The sequence below is a fragment of the Tiliqua scincoides genome, chromosome 2 (assembly GCF_035046505.1).
Source record: "Tiliqua scincoides isolate rTilSci1 chromosome 2, rTilSci1.hap2, whole genome shotgun sequence".
NCBI lineage: Eukaryota > Metazoa > Chordata > Lepidosauria > Squamata > Scincidae > Tiliqua > Tiliqua scincoides.
The window spans coordinates 221186425-221211158 of NC_089822.1; the positions used below are offsets into that span (position 1 = coordinate 221186425).

At 45.4% G+C, this 24734-nt stretch overlaps 2 protein-coding genes across 2 annotated transcripts in view; both read left to right on the top strand.

Moving 5' to 3' along the window:
- The window catches only part of SLC26A6 (solute carrier family 26 member 6), a 34377-nt gene extending 32945 nt beyond the window's left edge, over positions 1-1432 (top strand). The window contains exons 20-21 of the mRNA XM_066612975.1: positions 797-850; positions 1136-1432. Of these exons, the coding sequence (XP_066469072.1) occupies positions 797-850; positions 1136-1432 (351 nt within the window). The remainder of the gene's footprint in view (positions 1-796; positions 851-1135) is intronic.
- Positions 1433-2160: 728 nt separating this feature from the next.
- On the top strand, positions 2161-18942 carry UQCRC1 (ubiquinol-cytochrome c reductase core protein 1). Its single transcript, XM_066614648.1, has 13 exons — positions 2161-2276; positions 6125-6265; positions 7873-7959; positions 9418-9547; positions 10237-10435; positions 11392-11471; positions 11801-11916; positions 12554-12697; positions 14382-14542; positions 16111-16196; positions 16889-16977; positions 17770-17845; positions 18696-18942. Exons 1-13 carry the CDS (start codon positions 2202-2204, stop codon positions 18758-18760), a joined length of 1449 nt encoding a protein of 482 aa, XP_066470745.1. The 5' UTR covers positions 2161-2201; the 3' UTR covers positions 18761-18942.
- The last annotated feature ends 5792 nt before the right edge of the window (positions 18943-24734 follow it).

The window sequence follows — 24734 nt, forward strand, 5'->3', positions numbered from 1 at the left end:
CCAGTTTGAATCATTCCACTTAAAACTGCCCCTTTAGGTAGTGCAGGGGGTCCTGTATATCCACTGGAGTTCTGGAATGGAACTCCCCACAGATACAAAGGCATGCCTGTATTTTGCTAGGACCTTAGAAGCTTCTGGCACTGTATCCAAATATCCTCCTGGCACTTCTGTCAGCTGGCTGCTACTGTCTGCTGTGGCTTTAGGACAGAAACCATCATGAAGCCTCTTAACCCTTTCACACATCTGTAACCCCCCCCCCCACCTTGATTTCTTTCAAGGAGTCTGAGATTTTTAATACCTTTGTTGGAATGAAAGACTCTGTGAAGTCTGTGCTGCCTGCCTGCCTGCTGTGGGAACTTTGGCTGACAGGCCTCCTGCCTAAATGCAGGACCAGAGGGAAGACTTCTCAGCTTAAGCCCAGCCAAGCCAGGATTCCATACATGGGTGTAGCTCTTCTCAAACCGTCTGGGGAAGGACAGAAAGAGCAGGGCCACAGGGCTGTATGGGCAGTCCTGCTTTGAGGGAAATTCTAGGGAAAGTGGGCTCTGAGAACAGCTGGTGATTGTGCAGGCTGCAGTGATGATTTCCCTCAGATAGCGACACCTGTGATCACTGGTAATATATGTGATTGTGCTGCTTCAGCTACTTATCTCAGTAGAACCCCAAGTCCACTGTGGGTGGGTGGAGGAGGGAGAGCCCTGCAGCCCCCAGAAAGGCCCTGGTGGTTCCCCTTCCTGCCTTTGCAGCCCCACTGCCTTCTGAGTCTAAGCAATCCCTTCCCCCCACCTTCTCCTAGTCCCATGAGAGGCCAGACAGGAAGTGTGGAGGAGTAGAAGCAGACCGGAAGTGGGTATGTGGAGGAGACAGATAACCCTGCAGCCCCCAGAAGGGCCCTGCTGGTTCCCCTTCCTGCCTTCTGAGTCCAGCAATCCTTTCCCTCACCCTGATTCCCAATCGAGGAGGGACCAGACAGGAAGTGTGGAGAAGCAGGGAAAGACCGGAAGTGGGCGAGTGGAGGACAGCGAGCCCTGGAGCCGCTCTAGGCACCTGCTGATCTCCTCCTTTCCTCCAGTCACCTGGGGCACTCTAGGCAGCCCTGCTCCTCTCCTCGCCCCTCCTCGTTTGGGCTTCCCAGGGCGCAGCTGCAGCCATCCGAGCCTCGGCTTGTCCCCTCCAGTGCCCCTCAAGTCACCACGAACGGGCAGTGTACGGCAACTACCGAGGGTCACGCTTCGCCCAAAAAACCCGCTTGACCGCTCCTGCCTTCAAACACCTCAGTAGAGACCATCCCGAAGAGGGTTGGAGGGATCCTAGCAAAGCCCGCCCCCACCTCTGTCTCATTGGTTGGGCCGGGCCACTGTGGCTATTACTCGTCGGCACTTTCTGTGGACGCCGAGGCCAAAGGCGATGGCGATTGGAGGAAGGGCAGTGAGGCCCCGCCCATTCCCGTAGGCGCCCTCTGCCATTGGCTGCCCCCAATGGCTGAGGGTTAGGATGTGAGGCGACCAGGCTGGGCTTGCGTGGTTGCGTGACGAACGTTCTGTGCGCGCGCGGAGGCTGCCTGAGCTGATTTGCATGTTCGGAGGAGGCAGCCAATGAGGGAGCAAGTCCCGTCTTGCCGGGACAACCCCGCCCGCGGCGGAGTTAAGGAGGAGCTGGGAAGGAGCTCAGGAGGCGAGGAGTGAGTGGCTCAGCTGGAGTGTCCGCCTGGACCCCTTCCAGTAACTGCCTTGGCAGGACCTGCGGGTTCGAGTGCCGTGATGTCTCCCCTAGGCTGGCTGGCCTGTGCTCCCCCAGAGACCCAGTCGCGTTGCGCGCTGGAACCCCAGTGATAGCCCGGGCAGGAGGACCCCGCAGAGCCCCCTCCCTGCCGCCCCTTTTGCCCCCTTGTAGGAGAGATTTTAGTCTCTCTGGGGGACTGTCTTAGCCGGAGAGCTGCACACGGGTCTTTACCTCTATGGGCTCGCACGTTGATGGGTTTGCGCATGCGTACTGGAAGTGATGGCTGGGTGTCACTCCAGCCCCTGCTTTAGTCTTTGGGGAGTCTTAGCCGGAGAGCTGCATACGGGTCTTATTACGTCCATGAGCGCTTCCGTTGATCGGGTTGCGCATGCGTATTCCTGTCCGCTTGCTCCGCCCTGGTGCATGCGCTTTCGTGTCTCCTGTCAAGCTGTCGCGGGGGGAGGGGCTGAGGCGGCAAGATGGCTTCGTCCTCTGTGTGCCGGGCGGCGGGTTGTGTTGCTAGGCAGGGCCTCCTGCGGGGGTCCCGCGCTCCGGTGAGTGGCTGAGCCTCTGAGGGGGCGGGGGGGCTGGCCTGGAGGGGGCGGCGGCAGCGGGCGGAGACCGGGAGGAGCCGCGTCCACAGCGGCCGCGAAGGTCACGGCATCCAAGGCCGGCCTCGGCCCTCCCCGGTAGGAGGCAGCCAGTGAGGGGAGCTGAGAGAACAGCCCCCTGCAGGCTTCCTCCTCTCCTCCCCGCATCCAGAGCCGGGGGTAGCTGCTTTGGGGGGGCAGGTTCTTCACCCATCGTGTGGTTAACCTGCGGAATTCCTTGCCACAAGATGTGGTGCTGGCCCCGGCCTGGCTGCCTTTCAGAGGGGATTGGACAGATGTGGGGGGGGGAGCCTATCGCTTGCTACAAGCTGTGCATGGCACGTGCAGCCTCCTGGTTCTACAGACAGGCTGCCTGTGGATGCCAGATGCCAGGGAGGCTCCAGGGTGCAGGTCTCCTGTCGCCCTGTGCGCCCCTGAGGCACCTGGTGGGCCTCTGTGAGACACTGGAGGCTGGACTGCTGTGGACAGGCCTTGGCCTGAGCCAGCAGGGCTTCTGTTCTTGTGGAGCCTCTCAGTGCTTGAATGGGCAGCCAGAGTATTGCATCCACTTCTGGCGCTGCATCTCAAAAAGGACATCGTGGAAATGGAGAAGGCGCAGAAGAGAGCGACTAAGATGACTCCTGGGCTGGGGCACTTCCCTTACCAGGAAAGGCTACCGCGTTTGGGCCTTTTCAGTCTGGAAAACCTCATGGAAGTCAGCTACCTCAGAATACCAGGTGCAAGGGAGGGCACCAAGATGCAGGTCTCCTGTTGTCTTGTGTGCTCCCTGAGGCATTTGGTGGGCCACTGTGAGATACAGGAAGCTGGACTAGATGGGCCTTTGGCCTGTTGCAGCAGGGCTCTTTTTATGTTCTTAAGCCTTACAACCCCCTCCCTGCATTCATTTTTAGTCATATCCAATTTCTTTAGACTGGATATGAACAAAGTGTTATTGAGCATCTGCAGTCTGTTTTCCCTCACCACTGAATATCTGCATGCCTGTACTGCGTTCAGAGTTAAGAAACACAGGTTCTTTTGGGGGTTCAGAGCAGGGATCCCATACAAGCCAGAGTTCCAAATAGCTCCTTTGGTAGAAATTACCCACATCTTCCTTGATGGTGCCTTGAGAACTTAATCCTCTCCCCCTTACATTCTGAAATACTGACAGGTTGTATGAAACTTTCATGAAGGTATCTAGGATAAGGCAGTGTTTCACCACTGGTATTGGCAATGAGATGTGTCAGAAGAAGCTGTCATCTTGTAATCAATCTACTGGTGTAAACTTTTTCTGCTTTTATGGTGCAAAATAAATGTGTGTCATGTTGTACCTGTGGCAGATTCACAGGATGATGAGAACAGGCTGAAATGTGAGCTGACTGAGAATGGTCAGGATATAAGAACATAAGAACATAAGAACAGCCCCACTGGATCAGGCCATAGGCCCATCTAGTCCAGCTTCCTGTATCTCACAGCGGCCCACCAAATGCCCCAGGGAGCACACCAGATAACAAGAGACCTCATCCTGGTGCCCTCCCCTACATCTGGCATTCTGACTTAACCCATTTCTAAAATCAGGAGGTTGCGCATACACATCATGGCTTGTACCCCATAATGGATTTTTCCTCCAGAAACTCGTCCAATCCCCTTTTAAAGGCATCTAGGCTAGACGCCAGCACCACATCCTGTGGCAAGGAGTTCCACAGACCGACCACGCGCTGAGTAAAGAAATATTTTCTTTTGTCTGTCCTAACCCGCCCAACACTCAATTTTAGTGGATGTCCCCTGGTTCTGGTATTATGTGAGAGTGTAAAGAGCATCTCCCTATCCACTCTGTCCATCCCCTGCATAATTTTGTATGTCTCAATCATGTCCCCCCTCAAGCGTCTCTTTTCTAGGCTGAAGAGGCCCAAACGCCGTAGCCTTTCCTCATAAGGAAGGTGCCCCAGCCCCGTAATCATCTTAGTCGCTCTCTTTTGCACCTTTTCCATTTCCACTATGTCTTTTTTGAGATGCGGCGACCAGAACTGGACACAATACTCCAGGTGTGGCCTTACCATAGATTTGTACAACGGCATTATAATGTTAGCCGTTTTGTTCTCAATACCCTTCCTAATGATCCCAAGCATAGAATTGGCCTTCTTCACTGCCGCCGCACCTACATATACACCTACATTTCAAACAATAAAGATATAAGCCAGAAAAGGGGGGGGGGGCAACCACCATCTCAGCTGTTAAGTGTAGCATGGTAAAATGCAAATCTTTGTTGGAAAAGCAGGATTCAGGGTTGTGGCAAAGATAGTTCAGATTAAATATTGCAGTCTTGGTCCTAAACAATCTGTTGAAAGCTAATTCATTAAAAAATATTTTAACAGAGTGATAGATGCAAGGATTTAAATGCACAAAAAACTGAAGTTGATAAGTATTATTTACCTGCATTCATCTTCTCATGCAAAAAAAGAAAAGCATTCCTCTTCTCACACAAAAGCAAATTCCTTTTCTATGTTATATCAACGTTCAACAACAAAGTTTAGCTTCTGCTTTATTATTTATGTACTGCTTTTCAATTATTTCTCAATTCAAATACATGAACTGTTACCCTGCACATGCCTGATCTTGGAAGCTAAGCAGGGTCAGGCCTGGTTAATACTTGGATGGGAGACTGACTGGGAATACCAGGTGCTGTAGGCTTATACCATAGTCTTTCGAGACTGAAGGTTGCCAACCAACTGCTTTTCAACAAAATAGTTCACAAAGCAACTTGCAGAGAAAATAAAATGTCAGTGTGTTTGGCCGAGAAAATAGATGAGAAGTGCAGATATGGGTGCGTATTGAGGCCTACAAACCTGGTAGTGATACTTATGTCTTATGGGAGGTGTTCGCTTATATTGCCACTTTATATGAATCCTTTCCTTATTTGTCCTTCTGAAGCTAGCACTTGAACAATTCTTGTCATTTTTCTCACAGTTAAAAAAATGGTTTAATTTAGATTGCCTTGAAAGATGAGAAGTCTCAACTCTTAACCACCTTGATTGTGGTTGTTTAAGATTTTCTTATAGTTGTATGCAAAAAAAATATGTTCTGAAGATTTTTTTTATATGGTGCTTGATAGCTCTCTCTGTTCTAGTCCAGTGAAGATGAAACTCTGGTTGAGCTTGAAGATTCTCTCCTTCCTATACTGGAGATTTGTTTGTGAATGTTTATATACAGGAGTCGGCACATTTCTTGCTGACCGTAGTAGCCAACCGAAGCCTTGTGGGAACTAGGAAGGAGAAATAGAAAAAATTCCTTGATTTCCTTATCTTGCTTGCACCTGAAGAGGGGGGTGAGCATTTATCCAGTTGGCCTCTGCATTTGCAAGATGCTCCTTGCAATGCAGTGATCAAATCAAGCTCCTTGCCAATTTGGCCACTGTATTTTGATGGTATTCCTTGCAAATTGTAGCAAATAAGCACTCTAGCTTTCCTCTCAGCCTTTGTCCTAGGGAGGAAGCATGGTGCAACTGCAGTGATCATCTCCACCCCTCCAACATGGGAGGGGAAGAGGTTGAGGCTCAGCTCACTTGCCATAGCAAGTGGGGTGAGCAAAAATGTGAAACCTTTGCTTATATTATTAGGAGTGCGGGAGGGATTGGTGTTTGAAAGCTATCAAGTGGTCCCTGTAATTCTGTTGTTGTACATTAAACTTTTTTTCATACGTGTGAGATATTATGTGACTCTCTTTCTATGTTACTATGTGACTTTTTAATCCTCCAACTATCTTTGTACTTTCACATTGTTCTGTGAATTGTGACTTGACAGTAGATATCTCTTTAGCCAGTCTTATGGAGTCTGACAAGAAAAGGCAGTACTGCGTCCTATGCCCAGGTGCTGCATAATCTTCCTGAGACCCAAGTCACTACTCTAGACAATGGCCTCCGGGTTGGTTCTGAACAATCTGGCCAGTCTACTTGCACAGTAAGTTTAACACAAGCTCCTGAAAGTTTGTAGAGTCTCCATTAATTGAATACACATCCTAATGAGATAAAGTTTAATTTTTTTGATTGAAGCATGAAACTTCATAGGTTGCTAAGCTAAGAAACTTATGCTGTTTCTCAGCTTAGAGACAGTAAATCACATTAAAAGAAATGTTAAAAGAAACATTAAAAGAAAATCCTAAAATGTAAATATCAAATTAAATTACCAATATAAGTTGGATGCTCAATGATTGCTACTCTTGGTTCAAAAAACTGTTCATCTCCAGGGAAAAGATATTTGCAGCATTGAGGCAGCAACTGAGAATACATCTCTGTGTGCTTTTGTAATTTATACTTGGGCTGCTTTGCTGATCCATTGACAATTGTTTTCAAACTATATTCTGTGGAATCCTGAGGTTCCTCAGAAATGTATTATTATTAAGAGTGTATCACTTTTCTATAAAATAGTTAACAAAGCAGCTTATATAGTGAAATCAGATATTTTTCAGTGAAAATGGCAAACATTCTTGAAAGGCTGCTTGCTCTTCACTGCTGATTTTTCCCATTCAGTGTACCAGTGGAGAGGAGTCTTGGATATATCCTTGGACCTTTTTTCAGTGTGGGCAGGGTATATTGTTGACTAGTCTCTGCCAGTATAGTATCTAAAGAGTCTTCAAGGTGGGTCCTTTTGTGAGCTATCACTAGAATGGGTCACCTTTTCAAAGTTACAAAGACAAGATGGTCATTGCCAGACAAATCCAGACTGTTGCATAACTAAGTATATCCACACCCCAGTGTGATTCTGCATCCCATCAAATTCAGTGGGATTTACTTCCCTAGTAAGTGATCTTAGGATTGCAACCTTGATTTATCTTAGGTCAAAGTACTTTAAGTTTCTGCTTAGATTTTTAACAGATGGGCAGTCCAATCCTAAGCTTCCTGGTTCCTGCTGGAGCAGCAGTGCCAGAGCAGCAGTGCCAATGCAGGTACCACTATATACAGCAGGCAATGGGAAGCCACTGGGAGTCTCCTTGGGGGAAGTGGAGCTTCCACAGTGGAGCTTCTCAAGTGTGCGCTGGCTATTTTACCAAAGCAAACTTGAGAAACCCCGTGTCAGGCCTTCCAGTTCCTCCCCTCCCTTCCTGCCCCGGTTCCTCCCTGCCCTGGTTCCACCTTCCCCTATTCCAGAGGCTGCACTGCCACCCGGTGGTCTCACTTACCCTCCCCGGCAGTGGTGCATTCTCCTCTTGCCGGTGCTTGGCCCAGTGTCTGACTGATGCGAGCCCAGCACCAGCGCTCCCTACTCACCTGGTGCCGTAAACATGCTATACAGCACGTTTACAGCACCTAGCACCAACACCGGGTAAGTTTAGGATTGGGCCCTAAGTGAGTAGAGAGGCTCTGCCTCTATCATGACCATTGTAGTTTGTACCGCTAGTTAAATAATAAGTGTTAACTGTAAATTACAAGGAACAGCTTGAAATAGGCACTTAACATTGTAATGATTCTCCATATAATAGAAGCAATTCTTGTTTTCAGTGCAGCCTATTTAAATGTCAGACAATTTCCTATAAAGCTGGTTTGATGTTTAATGTGTGTTTATGTTAGGTGGGTGTATGGATTGAAGCAGGAAGTCGCTATGAAAATGAGAAGAACAATGGAGTTGCTAACTTTGTAGAACATTTGGCATTCAAGGTGAGGTGAGATAGCACAAGCTATCTTCTTTTCAAGGCATCTGTTTGCATGTTGCAGAACATTGTCATCCCCAAAATCCTTTAAAAGGGGTTCATATTTCAGTAAACATAATTTTGTTGTCACATATTTAAATACTTTTTATGGTGGGGACTTTTTATTCAGGGCTGTGTTTCATCTCAGATGTTTAAAGTTAGCTAATAGTTATTCCTTTGTACTTCTCTGGATGCTTAGATAACAAGCACAGCTTTTGATAGTTGTTTTTGCTAGCATGCTCCTCTCAGTAGTCCAATTGGTGTCTTCTGTACCAGGTGAGGTTTCTAAGCACTTTTCAAAGGCAGGACCATGTAGAGACTCTTGCATTAGTCCAGCTTGGAAGTTATGACTGCCTCACTTTTTAAAGATGGCAGGGACTTTTAGAGCTTTCAGATCACTGATTGGATCATCTCTATCAAATAATTTCAATATATTTTGAGATGTGCAAGGGCTTGTTGTATCTTCCCTGTTCTGTCACAGTGCATCCTTGTAACATGTAACATGTAAATGTAACATGAGTATTGGACCTTATTTATTTTAAAAAGGTATTCCCTGAATTTCTCCATTAAAAATATAAGCACAAAAATGAATAATAAAAAGAAAGGATGCATAAAACTAGTAGTCTAAGCAAGTAAACCTTCAGTTAGAAAAATAATGTCTTCCAAAAGTCTGAGAAAAATAAACATTGTTGCTTAAAAACTACAAAGGAAGGCAGCTAATATATCTTCCAGGGAAGGATATTTCACATGTATGGCACCATTGCCAAAAAGGCTCTATGCCTAGTGTCTGCCTGACAAATTTCAGTAAGAGGCGGGCCAGTGTTCAAGGCCTCCAAAGTGGAGGGCTCAGGCAGTCCTTAAGGTATCCTGGCCCAGATTATTTGTAGCTTGAGGGCCAGCACTTTGAAATGAATCTGCAGCAAGTGCAGCCAGTGTGTCAGTGCAATGTGGGTTGTTCATCTGGCTTCCACCAGCTTTTGTATCATTGCATTTTGTCCGATTCATGACTTTTTCAGTTGACCACCATGGAATGATCACTGTAGTGGTCAAACATGGCTATAAAAAGAACATTTTGTTGTGGTAAAGGTATAAAATGTAATCGTTTTTATTATGTCCTTTTTGTGTGGTGAATCTTGCTTGTATGCACACTTATGTGTTGAGCTGTGCTTTCCACTTGGGAATGAACGTTTGAAATAAAAATCTTTAAAATATTCTGATGAGAATTTATTTTTATTAAATAACCTTTGATTGCTCAGCTCTTAGTACTTCGGAGAAATTGGCTAGTTGAGCAAATTATTTCTTTGAGTGTGTATCCTGTTCTAGGTCTAAAAAAGATCACAGCATGCATTGAAACTACATTGAAACACTACATTAGTTACCAATAGGCAAACATAGTTCATGAATTTTCCCACATGTTTCTCTTTAGGGTACAAAGAAACGCCCTGGTGCTGCTTTTGAAAAAGAAGTGGAGAGCATGGGTGCACACCTCAACAGTTACACCTCTCGTGAGCTGACCGCTTTCTTCATTAAAGCCTTATCCAAGGATTTGCCCAAAGGTAGTGTCACTAGCTGTGTTCCTTAGCATTCCTGAATTGGAGGAAGGGGAAGAGGTTGCTTTCTTTTTATGCATGTTGAACTTGCTTTCATGGAATAGAACTGTAATCCTTGGTGTCTGCAGAAGGATCAATCTTAATTGGACTTCCAAATGAAATGGTGGCTTAATTTCAGCCAGCAGAAAGCAATTTTCCGTGGCACCAATGCATTCACCACTTGATTAGCTCTTGGCAGCCTAGGCTATGTATGTTTCAGAAGACAGCCCAGGACTGGACAAACAGTTACCGAATTGCTGTCACAAAGCAATTGCTTTCAGGTGACCAAAATTAGCCCAAATGATGCTGATGATTAACAAGAGATGTAAAATTTGGGTAATTTAAGTGTTTGAATGGATTCCCAAGGTCCATATGGAAAGCAATTTTCTTGGGTGAAAAATGTATGGGATGGAAAAATAAGAACATGGAAATTTAGAGCCAATCTCCCTTTGGAAAGGAAATGCAAAAGAGTGAGTGTAATCAGCCTACAGAGGTAAGCATAAGTCCTGTTTTTCATTATGATGATGCAGAGGAGTTTGCTGTGTTTTAACTTTGCGAGGCTGTAAATCTGTTTGAGTTTAGATTCATCTCTTATCCAGGAATGTTTTCCTCCAGTCATTCTAGCCTGAAGGCATTATTCAATGTGTCTTTTTTAGCGGTAGAGATTCTGGCTGATGTAATACAGAACTGCAGCCTGGAAGATTCACAAATAGAGAAGGAGCGAAACGTCATTCTTCAGGAGATGAAAGAAATTGATGGCAGCTTGTCCGATGTTCTCTTTGATTATCTTCATGCCACCGCTTATCAAGGCACTGCTTTGAGTCAGACTGTTGAAGGAACAACAGCAAATGCAAAGTAAGGCACTCTGGGGTTCTTTTCTCTTAGGTTGCATTTACTTCAAATTAAGAAACTCTGTAGATAATGGGATACAGGGTTAAATATAGCAAACAAGAGCCTTAACAGTGGGAAATTAATGAAAATAAAAAACTGAATTTTGTCTTCTCTGTTCATAGTAAAAAGTGACAGCCATTTGTTTCTGTTTCCTTGTGACTCAAATGTTAGCTAGAGCCCTCTGGGCTTTAGTCCCATGGATTGCTATAGGAACTGAGCATACTAACTGCAACTACTTTTGAGTATGGAAGGCGTGTAGGTTCACCAGGGTTCTTAACCCATTTCTGCCCAGCCCACAAGGTACACATTAGATCCCTGTTGCGTATATGCAACATTGGGCAGAAATGGCTTAAAGCAGGAGTGCTTGAATGTCATAACTCAGTGCTATTCAAACTGGGGCATCGCGACACCCCAGCCTGAGGGCCCTGGTCTCTGCCCCCTTAAGGGGTGGGGACAGCCTAGAGGTGGGGGAAGGCAGCGGTGCGATCCCCAGGATCACGCCGCTCAGGGGGCTGCATGGGCTTGGGTGCACTTATCCAAGCCTCCTGCAGCCTCCCCAGGGTGTGGGGAGCCCAGCACGACTTCTGGCAGGGCTCCCCGCAGCAGGGAAAGTGGATGCGGAGCAATCGCAGAGAGTTTGAGAACCACTGTCATAACTTAATGATATTTGGTTGCTATGGAGTTGGGTTTAAATGATAATTCACACTTATTTAGCACTTTAGAATGTTCAAAATGGCTGTATAATAAACTTGACAATAAAGCTAGATTTCTGAAATCGCTTTCATGAAAGGGACTATTCAGAGAGTTATTGGTAACAGCACATTAGGTGCCTGTCATATTACTTGAACATCATTCCACAGAACGCATGTCATCCCAGTCACCTACTGTAAACTATGAAGTTCTTTCTGTGTTTTACTTAGACGTTTGACCCGTGCAGATATGGTGGAATACATTGATACTCACTTCAAAGCCCCTCGCATGGTCCTGGCTGCTGCTGGAGGTCAGTAGTTGTCTAATGGCATAATGTAAGTTATGGGGTGACCTTCACTGAAGAAAGATGCAGAGTCAGACCTGATGCACAATTATATACTTGTGGCCTTAGTCTCAGAAGAGGCCAGCATATGGGAAGAAGTTTTGAGGCAGGAGCAGAAAATGCAGCAATGGCTGAGACAGAGTATAGTCTATGCTTAACTCCTGTTGTCCAGAGTTGTCCTGGGGAATAATGTTTTAATTTAGTTGCTTGCAGCTGCCTAGACATAACTTTTTCATAGTTCCTTCTTGGAAGAAGTCATAATACTGATCAGCTACTCCTTTTTATCTCTTTGGCAGGTATTGATCACAAAGAACTAGTGGACCTTGCTAAGCAGCATTTTGGTAATGTTCCCTATGAGTACAAAGATGATGCAGTACCCATTCTTCCACACTGCCGCTTCACTGGAAGTGAGGTAGAGAGTTATCTACTTTGCATCCTCGGCAGATAGAATGTGAATTTCAACATTAGTTGGGTATGGGTTTTCCTTAGGTGTTTTGTACAGTCATAGCAATCAAATGGCTTCTCAAGACCTTAGTTGTAGCAAATTGTGTTCCAGTCTTGAATTCTCTTCTGAGATCTGCACTTATTGCGAAAATCTTTTTGTTTGAACAAACTGTTATAAGAAGCTGCTGTATGTTATATGAACTTTAAAACCTGAGATAGCTGAGCACAGTGCAGTCTTTTAGAGGCATGATTCATATAGCTTATTACAATTGGACACAGTTTATTTATTGCTGAAACCTGCTGATGGCTTAGGGATTCAGAGCAAGCCAAGGAATCATGCATGCTCTTCCTTCTGCTGCTTGTCTTCCCCCTGAACTCCATGCTGTCTCAGCAGCGGGCATAATGATGAACAACCACAGTCCCTACAATTAAGTTTCAACTGTCTTAAATATTTTTATTGAAAGGTGGAATAATAATATTTTAATTAAATATGAAATTGAAGTTTGGAATAACTTGGGCAGGTGAAAGAAATAATCTTAATCTATCTGCAGAAAAGATCTTAACTGTGCTCTGTACATTCCCTTTCTCACCTCTACTTTTTTCAGATCCAAGTCAGAGATGATGCCTTGCCTCTGGCCCATGTTGCTATTGCAGTGGAGGGGCCAGGCTGGAGCAGTCCAGACAATATTCCCCTTCTGGTAGCTAACTCAGTTATTGGACACTATGATATTACATTTGGTGGTGGCAAGGTAAGACTTTTAAGAGCCTCGAATATTTATTTTATGTTACCTGGGATGGATTCTCTTCCCACATGCTTACCATTTTGTATGGCTTTAAGGCACTGGTTCCCAACCTGTGGTCTCTGGACCACAAGTGACCCACAAGACACTGAGAATTGGTCTGTGAGGTCTTGGGAAGAAAATGACCTTTGATCACTTCCAGCATCTTGCCAAGCAAGCACTCCCTCAGGAGCCATCAGAGAGGGTGGAGAAGGGACTGTCTGCATCTGACACTGAAATTGGGGGGAGTCTGGGGGGGTGTACGTGAGGGAAAGCTCACTTGGGAGATGCTTGCTCACAGCTGGCATTGGTGTATAGATCACCTACAGCTGGCACCACATGTAATCCATAACAATTCCAGTTTTTGCCTCAGTGGTCTGCAGGACCCTAAAGATTGGGAACCACTGCTTTAAGGTGGTTGGGTAAGGTCCACCACATAGAACATTGCATATGAACTTGGCAAATGTGAGAATGTTTCCTTAAGTTGATGTGGTGGTCACAGTGAGTTTCCTCAAATCTATCACTGTCAGATAATGATGACTTTTATGGATAATGATTCTAGTCTTTTGTGTTGAGGTTGGCAGATATATGGAAGGTTGGGGAATGTAAGACTACTGGTCTGGTCCTAAGGGGAGAACTCAAAGCATTTTGTAAAACACAGTTTGCTCCATTGACCTTTAGTGTTAACAACCACTTTACCAAATGGGAAGGTGTAGCACCACTCTTGGTACAGTGATTGAGGAGGTCAGTATTCAGGTTCTCTGGCCAGTTATGATAGTGTGGAAGCAGGAAAACATTTGCCTCTATCATGGCTGTCTGTGCTCTCCTCATGCGCTTGAAAAATCCAATTAGACTGTTGAGAATAGAACACCATACTGTATGTTTTACATTGATAAGCAATATGAATATAATCTTGAGAATGTGTTCCTTGATGTCTTGGACAAGCAAAGGAAAGGTAGATGCAAGGGATATTGCTCAGCAAGAGAGCACATTCCTGGCACAGAGAATCCCCAGGCTCAACACCCAAGTTCTCAGGTAGTTTGGCTGGGAAGGATCATCTTTTGAAAACTTGTAGAGCTGCTGCTTATCAGGATAGTCAGTAATAGAAAAGTGGTCTGATTCAGATGAACTACTCACAGCACAATCCTAATTTGCACTAGAACAGGCAGCCCAGTGGGCCTGCACTGTATCCATAGCATGTTTGGGGCTGACTGTTGCTCAGCCAGGGGCAAGGGTAAGCTTTTCCCCTTAATCTGGGGAGAGCCACAGCAGCCCCAATGGGTCTTCTTGGAACTGTGCCACCTGATGAGGTGGTGCGGGTCCAAGCAGCCTGGAGCTACTCTGTACTGCCCAGGAATGGGGGCTAGGATCTGGCAGAACTGCTGGGTCCTGGTGCCACCTCCCACTCCCTGCCTGCCCATAGGCCCACCTGCTTCCTCCTTCCATTAAATGTTTATCTGACCCCATTGGTTTTCATCTTTACATTTTCACTGCATCCACATGAGGCAGTTCTGCCATAGAGTACAAGATATGTTCATCCATTATCACTATAAGCAATGTATTATGTCTGCATTTTTGGCTTCCTTAATCTTGACCACTTACTGTTCTCTGAGGGAATTGAGTGGCATAATGAATCATAATTATTTATTTACAGAATCAATCTAGCAGGTTGGCTACAATTGCCGTGGAGAACAAGCTATGTCAGAACTTCCAAACCTTCAAAGCTTGCTATTCTGACACAAGTCTCTTTGGTTTCTGTTACGCTACTGATACAATGAATGTTGAAGACACATTGCATTTTGCCCAGGGTGAATGGTGAGTGTGACTTCATTACTAACTTGTTCTCTTCCAGCAGTTGATACACTGCAAGGTAACTTATGCATAGCTAGTTTTGCAAGCGGTAAATCTGGACGGGACCTTACAAAATTTACCTTCTGCTGTCTACCTATGACATTTCTGTTTCCTTGAAAATCTCAGGGGACCATAGGTAAGAAAAAGTAATACGTATTGTATTAGGCATTGTATTTGTAGATTTAGAAAGCAGTCTATGCTCTAGATGGGTTATAGATGTGAGTCATGTAACAGGTGCTTACTGGGCTGGGGCACCTCCCTTATGAGGAATGTCTACAGCATTTGAGACTCTTCAGTCTAGAAAAGAGGCGCCTGAGGGGGGACATGATTGAGACACATAAAATTATGCATGGGATGGATATAGTGGATAGAGGGATGCTCTTTTCTCTCTCTCACAACACCAGAACTAGGGGACATCCACTAAAATTGAGTGTCAGGAAAGTTAGAACAGACAAAAGAAAATATTTCTTTATCCACTGTGTAATTAGCCTGTGGAACTCCTTGCCACAGGATGTGGTGATGGCATCTGGCCTTAAAAGGGAATCGGACAGATTTCTGGAGGAAAATTCCATCACAGGTTACAAGCCATGGTTGGTATGTACAGCCTATTTTAGCTAGTTGCTCATCAGGAAGGCCAGCTAGGAATTTTCTGTCACCCGAATTGGTTGTGGATGGCAGTTATTTTTTGTCTACCTCAGACTGGCAAGGGAGGGAAGTTGTGTTCAGTAAGTTTCATGCTTTAAAAATTGATCACCTTAATAAAGTGGCCCAAGTTAAACCCAAGTGCAATCTGATATTTTCATTGGAGGGTACAAGGGTTAATAGAATGCCAGATACAAGGGAGTGGCAGTGAGATGCAAGTATCTTGTGATCTTGTGTGCTACCTGAGGCATCTCGTGGGCTGCTGTGAGTTACAGGAAGCTGGACTGGATGGTCCCTGGGCCTGATCCAGCATGGCTCTTTTTATGTTCTTATGTCATCCACATTAATTATGTTTAAAAGCAGCCCAGAACATTAAAAACTGTACCATGGAAGCCTATATAATCAGGAAAAATTAGGTGAGTTAGTGCAACGCATATGTATCCGTATTTGGGGCAGCTTAGATTGTGACAACAAAAAACTAGAGGAGGAAGCCTATATCAGAACAAGGATCGTGAAAGTAGAGGTTTTGCTGCTAGAATTGTTAGCAGGTTATAGAATGCTTTGTTGTTTTTTTAATCCCAGTTGTGTTTCTTACCCTTGGGAGTACAAAGACTATTGAAGTAGCGATACTTGTAAATCAGCCCTCACAGTATTAATTCTGCTTTACCCTGTCCTCCTGTGCATATGCTGTATGACCCTTCTTGCTTTAGGCTCACTGAGTTAGTGAACCTGGCCTGTTTGCAGCTATTCTCTCAGAACACACCGGCCTATGAGAAAACTGAGTAAAGACTTAGTTTTGAAGCTATGTAACAAGTGCAGGGAAGGGGCTGTTGTCAGAAAGGGGGTGGCATTTGCTTGACATCTATTCCCTAATTCTGCTTCCTGTGCAGGATGCGCATCTGCACCAGTGTGACTGACAGTGAGGTGAAGAGAGCCAAAAAAGTTCTTAGAAGCACCTTGGCAGCTCAACTAGATGGTAGGGATCTCTCTTAGTTTGGGCAACTCTGTCTGTGTGCCTTCTGAGCTGGTGGCTGAGTTTTGTCCCTTGTGGTAAGCATGCTGCAAATGAAGCTTGTGTCGTGTTTCTTGCTGTTCCTGTTTCCTCTCTGGACTAAAGTCTGAATTACATGGTATGTTTAAATTCTAGACAGGCTGATCTGGTCCTGTTATTTAGTCAATTGGCTTTAGTATCTTGGTTCAGGGATATTTTGCTCATGCACTGGTTTCTGCTAAACTGAAAAGGGACCAGCAGCCAAATGAGGAGGAATCGGGTAGTTTCTTTCCACTGCCACCATCCCAGGCGGAGACCCGGAGGGGGGAGAATAAAAGAAAGTTCAAGCATACCGAAGGGAAATGCTTGAACTTGGCTAACTTTGCTTTGGCAGTGGTATTTCATGGACATTTCAAGAGGGAGGCGGGATGCTCCACCAGAGGCTCAAAATTCTATGCTAATCCAAGGGTCACTGTGGAATTGAGTGCCCCATTGTGGGGCTGCTCAGCTTACCTGGGGGAAGGGGACAAAAGTCCCCTTCCCCTGAGGGGCTGCCGGTGGTGCCTGAGAGCTGTGCAGCATGCAGCAGTGGCCATTTTCAGCGCTGCTGCAGCCCTGGGCGCTGGGAGCTCAGGATTGGGCTGCCCAGTATCTGCTGATAGACTGATGTTTTCCAGGTACCACTCCTGTCTGTGAGGCTATTGGAAGCCATCTGTTGAAATATGGACATCGAATATCTCTGGAAGAATGGGATGCCAGAGCATCTGTAAGCATTACTAGCTTTTGAAAGATGGAGTTAATTTTTTTGGGTGTGCTCACATTTTGATATTTTGGGGACATAATACTTTGAAAGCCTGGGTTATCTGCAAAGATGTTTCTTCTAACTAAAACATGTGCACCATGGAATGGTAATGCCCTGTTCTTAAATGTCCATAAAAGAAACGTAAGCATTTGCCCACTACTTAATTACACTCTGTTCTTTGAGAATTTGACCCTAGCTCAAACACATTTTGTGCATACCCATAGTGGCATCACTAGGATTTGCATCACCTGGTGTGGGAGACCAGTGCTTCACCCCCATGATGGACCTCTTCCCATGAAGGGGGTGGGACAAAGCTCTGGGCAGCAGGCATGGTGATGCACCATCATGCTGCCCTTCACTGGGTTTCTGACTATAACTTGATAGAGATATTTCATTGTGGTTTGTTTCATTGCATTCTGCATGAAATTATGCATTGAATGATATATAAAATGATGGTATTATTCAAAATACCAAGATTAAAAATTTTTTGGCCAGTAGTGGTGTGTGTCTGTCTGTCTGTCTCTCTCTCTCACTCCTGTGCACATCACCCGGTGCAACCCACACACCCTGCACCCTCGTAGCTCAGGCTTTCTTACAAAGGGTCTAGCGAGATGAAATCAATTGCAACTTGTGTTTTGCTCACTTCTGCACACAGCCTTGGCTGGCATACTACTGTGCTGTGAAAAAGTAAAGCCTCTGGCTGTACTGTTTGTTTGAAGTGTGACACACTCTGCTTTTCTCTGAACCTTCTTCTAGGAGGTTGATGCCAGGACTGTGCGGGAGGTCTGCAGCAAATACTTCTATGACAAATGCCCAGCTGTTGCAGCAGTGGGTAAGTGGCTAGGCCTTGTGTATAGCCTACTGCTTGGAAAGTGAAAAAACAGTGAGTGCCATCGGTAACTGCTTCCATAAGAGATGTACTTGGTTACTTGAAGGTTTTTGTAAAGCAGCCTGTCTTGTTTGTGCTTCTGCTTTGCTTAAACTATGTTTTGGCACAGCTAATCTTGAAGCAACCCAATTAGTGACTGCACTTTGGCAAATAGTTGAGTCTGAGTGCTAAAACAGTAGTAACCAAGCTGTTTGCCACTCTTCTAATGTGATTGTTGCACAGAAGCTATAATTAAAGTTGTGTCAGGCTCTGTCAATGTGTGTTCGAAACATTGTCTTCTAGCATCATATTCGTTGATACAACACTAGCAGTTCGTCTGACTCTTTGTAGCAATCCTCCTGCATCTTTGTCTGCCAGCCAAGGAAACATTTTCCTAGAAAAACCTGCCTGAGCAGCTTGTGTAGCTAAAACAGCTAGTGATTTCCCTATCACACCCAACTCTAATTAAGGTTCAGTCTGAGCCTTCAAAGCAAAGCTCTTTGGAGGGAAGCTTCCAGACAAAACGGGGAGTCAACAAAATCCCCCCAAAATCCCACCTTGTCTGAGACCCCTTCAAGACTAGGATTTTGTTCTGTTGCTGAATTCATACAATGGAAATTGGGGATGTTGAGGAAGGCTAGAACAGAGACTCATTGTTACAGATGAACTTAGAAACATTTATAGGAGTCCAGTAAAGCTTCACTTTGTGTTTAAGACCTTATTAGTGGTAGTGTTGATTAGAGAACGGTGGGACTGAAATGTTGCCAAGAGTTTCTCTGCCATGTTTCAAATGACCAACTCTCTTTTCTTTCAGGTCCTATTGAACAGCTTCCAGACTACAACCGTATCCGCAGTGCCATGTACTGGCTCCGTTTCTAGACAGTTTGTGCAGAATGAAAGCAAAACAATATGATAATGATTGGACTGCTCTGGGATCTAGTCTGGTGCTTTTCGTGTGTGCTGGTTGCAAGATGGGCTCTGTAATTGCTGTACAAATGGTCATCTCTGTGGTTATGTTCATGATGTATCAGAGAGAGCTAAATAAATTAAATTGACATGGATTTGATGTTTGTGGCTAGATGGTAATGAAAATGAGTCTTTAGTGTTGAGGCCATTTTTTATCTTTCCAAGGAGCTTCCACATTTCAATTTTAAATCTTCTTTACCCTCGTTTGTACAATAGTTTCACATGAATGACAAGAATTCTCCCTTCACTTTGGTTTTGACTGCCTTAACCTTCAGTTTCATATTAAAATGTTAGGAAATGTGAGGAAGAGAATCTGTTATTGTGGTATTGACAGAAATTTAAAATGGATGGCCAAATCGTTGTGAAATGCAAGACTGACAATTCCATGTAGAAGCTTAAATGTATGCAGTGTATGCAGTTGTGAGAGGTTCACTACATATCTTGTACGCATTTGTTTTACAAAGAGTTGTCACAGACTATAGCTCTTGAATTTCATGGCCGTTTGACCACATTATTTGTATCTTTTTTTTCTCTCTCTGCACTCTTTGTGTATGCTTCACTCTCATTTTTACTCACTCGATTTAAGGTGCTACAAGACTTTCTGTATTTGCTGTGGCTACTGCTGTAGAATCTGATAGAAGCAGGAGCATATTTTTGACCTTGACTGGTAACTGTGATAGGGTGGTTTTTCCATACCAAAAAGAGAGATTGGTTATGCTGCCTGTTCTCCAAAAGAGATGTATAGATTCCTACCGTTGTATCCCCTTCTGTGCCCCAGAAGAAAGGAAAGCCCTACTCTCTTTCATCACCAGGAAGCCATGGTGTGCAGTTTCTCCCCACTACTTTATGGACCCTGTCTCTAGCCTGTGAAAATTGATATCATCTGTGCATCAGATGGACTGAAAAGAATGATTCTACCTCTCTAATGGCAAAGGATACCAATCATAGGCACAAGCATAGGTTTCACTGGCACTTTTATGCTCATCAATGCACTTTATGGAGGGAGCTGACCATTGTACACCATTTATTTTACTTCATAGTTTGGGGGTCATACAAGAATGTGAAGTGCCATTGGTTTAATGTCAGAACATCTGTTAACAGCCTTGGAATCCATGATTGTGTAGGCAAACGGAATTGAACAGCACCCCACACTGAATATATGAAGCTTCTTGTACCATGTCACACCACTGGTCTACCTGGCTCAGTAGTATCTAAACTGGCAGCGACTCTCCAGAATTCCAGACAGGCAGGAATCATGCAACTTTTGCAAAACAAAAGTCGTAGATCTTAGAATGGCTCCTACTGGGCTGTTCCACGTTAAAACACAGTCACTCAGTGATGTGAACTAGTCACATCAAATCAAATGTAGATTCACATGTTGTAGAGGTTTATTCACCCCCTAGATATTGGTAGTGTTTGAGCAAATTCAGCATCTTTTGCTGGCAGTGAATACATAGAACATGTATTTTCAAAAGCCAAGGTTGATTTCTAAGTCTCCTATAGTCCACAGTGAATGTGACTAAGTTTCCCCACAGAGTGGCACTAGCTAATCAACTTTTAAACTCCTGTACTGCAGACACTGCTGATTTATTAGTGGGTTATGTATCCTTGGAAGCTCCATTTCATTTTGAGGCATTGTCCTGACAAGTGGATTTAGGAATACTGTCAAAGCTTCCAGGAGTTAGTCATGGAACTTGAAACTAATCCAATAAATAACTCCATGTGCTGAATTTGGATACTTATTGATGGTTAGAGTGTCTGAACTCACAGCATATTAGGCAAGTTTGAAATTGTTAAGTGTTCCTGCTGTAATTTGCACTGAAACTGTCATTGCAAGCTCTGACTTGTTGAATCTGCTGCTAAACCTCTACAGGCACATTTACCGTTGCCTGAAACTTTCAGGGGTAATAACTTCTAGTTTATGGGTGTAACTTTGTCCTAATTATTTTTTTACTGGCAAGTTCCATTACAATATCTCCTTTGTAGGTAAGCAGTGGGTGATTATAATGCCTTCAGGATACTTTCTGACTGACCTGGGGCCCATCAACACCTTTATGTAGTGGTTTGTCAAATAGCAAACTTGTAGGGCATGATCCAACACCCCACTAAGCAGGTCATTTTTCTTGCATGTCACCATAATGCATGCTTTATAGCACAAGTAGTAAATTTCTGATGAGACAGCTATAGTACAGAATGTTAAGTCTGTGGTCTTGATCTACAGACAGTGTCTGTTTAATGCAAACTGCTGGTGTTTGTCTGACAGTTGAAATGTATATTGGCAACCTTCAGTCTCGAAAGACTATGGTATCGCGCTCTGAAAGGTGGTTCTGGCACAGCGTCTAGTGTGGCTGAAAAGGCCAATCCGGGAGTGACAATCCCTTCCACACCGGGAGCAAGTGCAGTCTGTCCCTGGTCTGTCTCCCTGGCTATGGGCCTTCCTTCTTTGCCTCTTAGCCTCAGACTGTTGGCAAAGTGTCTCTTCAAACTGGGAAAGGCCATGCTGCACAGCCTGCCTCCAAGCGGGCCGCTCAGAGGCCAGGGTTTCCCACTTGTTGAGGTCCATCCCTAAGGCCTTCAGATCCCTCTTGCAGATGTCCTTGTATCGCAGCTGTGGTCTACCTGTAGGGCGCTTTCCTTGCACGAGTTCTCCATAGAGGAGATCCTTTGGGATCCGGCCATCATCCATTCTCACGACATGACCAAGCCAACGCAGGCGTCTCTGTTTCAGCAGTGAATACATGCTAGGGATTCCAGCACGTTCCAGGACTGTGTTGTTTGGAACTTTGTCCTGCCAGGTGATGCCGAGGATGCGTCGGAGGCAGCGCATGTGGAAAGCGCTCAGTTTCCTCTCCTGTTGTGGGCGAAGAGTCCATGACTCGCTGCAGTACAGAAGTGTACTCAGGACGCAAGCTCTGTAGACCTGGATCTTGGTATGTTCCGTCAGCTTCTTGTTGGACCAGACTCTCTTTGTGAGTCTGGAAAACGTGGTAGCTGCTTTACCGATGCGCCTGTTTAGCTCGGCATCGAGAGAATGAGTGTCGGAGATCGTTGAGCCAAGGTACACAAAGTCATGGACAACCTCCAGTTCATGCTCAGAGATTGTAATGCAGGGAGGTGAGTCCACATCCTGAACCATGACCTGTGTTTTCTTCAGGCTGATTGTCAGTCCAAAATCTTGGCAGGCCTTGCTAAAACGATCCATGAGCTGCTGGAGATCTTTGGCAGAGTGGGTAGTGACAGCTGCATCGTCGGCAAAGAGGAAGTCACGCAGACATTTCAGCTGGACTTTGGATTTTGCTCTCAGTCTGGAGAGGTTGAAGAGCTTTCCGTCTGATCTGGTCCGGAGATAGATGCCTTCTGTTGCAGTTCCAAAGGCCTGCTTCAGCAGGACAGCGAAGAAAATCCCAAACAAGGTTGGTGCAAGAACACAGCCCTGCTTCACTCCGCTTCGGATGTCAAAAGGGTCTGATGTGGAGCCATCGAAGACAACAGTGCCCTTCATGTCCTTGTGGAAGGATCTGATGATGCTGAGGAGCCTGGGTGGACATCCAATCTTGGGGAGAATCTTGAAGAGGCCGTCTCTGCTGACCAGGTCGAAAGCCTTTGTGAGATCTATGAAGGCTATAAAGAGTGGCTGTCGTTGTTCCCTGCATTTCTCCTGCAGTTGTCTAAGGGAGAATACCATATCAGTGGTGGACCTGTTGGCTCGGAATCCACACTGCGATTCTGGATAGACGCTCTCTGCAAGTACCTGGAGCCTCTTTAGTACAACTCGGGCAAACAGCTTTCCTACAACGCTAAGGAGAGAGATGCCGCGGTAGTTGTTGCAGTCACCCCTGTCACCTTTGTTCTTGTACAGCGTGATGATGTTTGCATCCCTCATGTCTTGAGGTACTCCACCTTCTCTCCAGCAGAGACAGAGGATTTCATGCAGCTCAGTGACGATGATCTCTTTGCAGCATTTTAGGACTTCAGCAGGGATGCTGTCTTTTCCAGGTGCCTTGCCAAAGGCAAGGGAGTCCAGGGCCACGTGAAGTTCTTCTAGGGTTGGTTCACTGTCAAGCTCTTCCAGCACAGGCAGGCACTCAATGTTGTTCAGTGCTTCTTCGGTGACTACATTTTCTCTGGAATATAGCTCAGAGTAGTGCTGCACCCAGCGTTCCATCTGCTGCGCCCGATCCTGGATGACCTCGCCTGTGGCAGACTTCAGAGGGGCAATTTTCTTCTGTGTTGGACCTAGGGCCTGCTTGATACCATCATACATCCCCTTGATGTTGCCCGTGTCAGCTGCTATCTGTATCTCGGAACAGAGCTGGAGCCAGTAGTCGTTAGCACATCTCCTGGCAGTCTGTTGGACTTTGCTGCGAGCAGTTCGGAGGACCTGCAGGTTGCGCTCACTGGGACAGACCTTGTATGCTGCTTGAGCTCTCCTCTTTTCCTCAATGACTGGTGTCAACTCCTCAGAGTGGGCTTCAAACCAGTCTGCCGCCTTGTTGGTCTTCTTGCCGAATATGGACAAGGCAGTGTTGTAAACGGTATTCTTGAAATGTTCCCATCTGTTGGATGCGTTTGCGTCGGCCGGGCCTGGAAGAGATTCCTCAAGCGCTTGTGCAAATTCCTCCACTTTTCTCTGATCCCGGGTCTTACTGGTATCAATGCGAGGTCTTCCTTCCTTTTTCGTGTGATACAGTCGCTTTGTTTGCAGTTTCACTCTGCTGCACACCAGGGAGTGTGTTGAAATATACATGTTATAATTACTAATTGCCCCATGCAGAATGCTACATGTTCAATAGCAGCAGCAACTGCTAGTGTTCTTCAGATATGGTGATACTGCTAACCTGTGTTGTAAAGACATAACATTTTAGACTAGTTGCTTAAAAGTGGCATGAGAGCCCACTATGGAAAATCCCTGTTCAGCCCCTACCAGTAAATGTTTGCCTAAATAAGTCTTGTCATTTCCAGAGCTTGAATTTTGTCAGGCTCCTGGATTCTTTTTTGCAGCACCTTAGTCATGGGTAAGTAGTGCTACTTAAATGTCCCGTTCCCCCCCTCGAAACTCTGCTAAGGAAGGGGTGTCCCAACTAGAAGTTAAGATGAGGTGGGCTCAGACATGGAAATGCAGACTTCCATCAGCTTGCAGTGGAATCATACCCAGAGTTTTGACCAAAGGGGCTTGAATTCCGCCAATCATTAGTGGGTTGCTGAGTCACTGGGTCACAGTGTACTTGTCCTTGCCGGCTTGAGAATTCAGTGCCCAGAGGGCATGAAATTTGAAACTAGCTGGCACAGAGCCATTCCTAAATGAGCCACCCTGTTCAGTTCATTCAGGGACAGGCTTTATCTGAAGGAATCTTGGATTTGGCAAAAGACACGTTCAAACCCTTGTATAACCACTTTGCTTTACACCCGTTTTTCACTCATGCTTTAAAAAAACATGAGGTCACTGAACTCTCCTGCCTTCTGGTGGTGCTTGTGGAAGCACAGCAATGGGATAAAAGAGTCAAAAAATTCTTTATGGGGAAAAGACAATTTTCATAGAAATTGGAGACAGCTGCCCAAGTGACCTATTTGATCCATGCCCCAGACAATGTGGGATTGTTCTTGTGCTGAAATCTGTAAGGCTTTGAACTTGGCTAGTTTTCTCATTTCCCGTTTTATCAATATAAGGGCTTTCCAACTGTGTCTGAATACAGGCTAAGGTGTCATTCTTTGTTTAACAAGCCCCCTCTTGTAGGGACCATAGTTTAGTGGTAGAGCAACTGCTCTGCATTCCAAGTTCAAACCTTGCTAGCTCTTGCTACATGGATCAGGTAGTTGGTGAAGATCCCTGCTTGGGATCCTGGACATTTGACAAAGCACTGGATCAAATGGACCAATAGACTAACTC

Excerpts from the sequence above, each read along its gene's own strand:
- UQCRC1 (XM_066614648.1), top strand. The coding sequence starts at position 2,202 with ATGGCTTCGTCCTCTGTGTGCCGGGCGGCGGGTTGTGTTGCTAGGCAG. Across the intron at positions 7,960-9,417 it reads TAGAACATTTGGCATTCAAG|GGTACAAAGAAACGCCCTGG; the intron begins GTGAGGTGAGAT and ends GTTTCTCTTTAG. Across the intron at positions 17,846-18,695 it reads CCCAGCTGTTGCAGCAGTGG|GTCCTATTGAACAGCTTCCA; the intron begins GTAAGTGGCTAG and ends CTTTTCTTTCAG.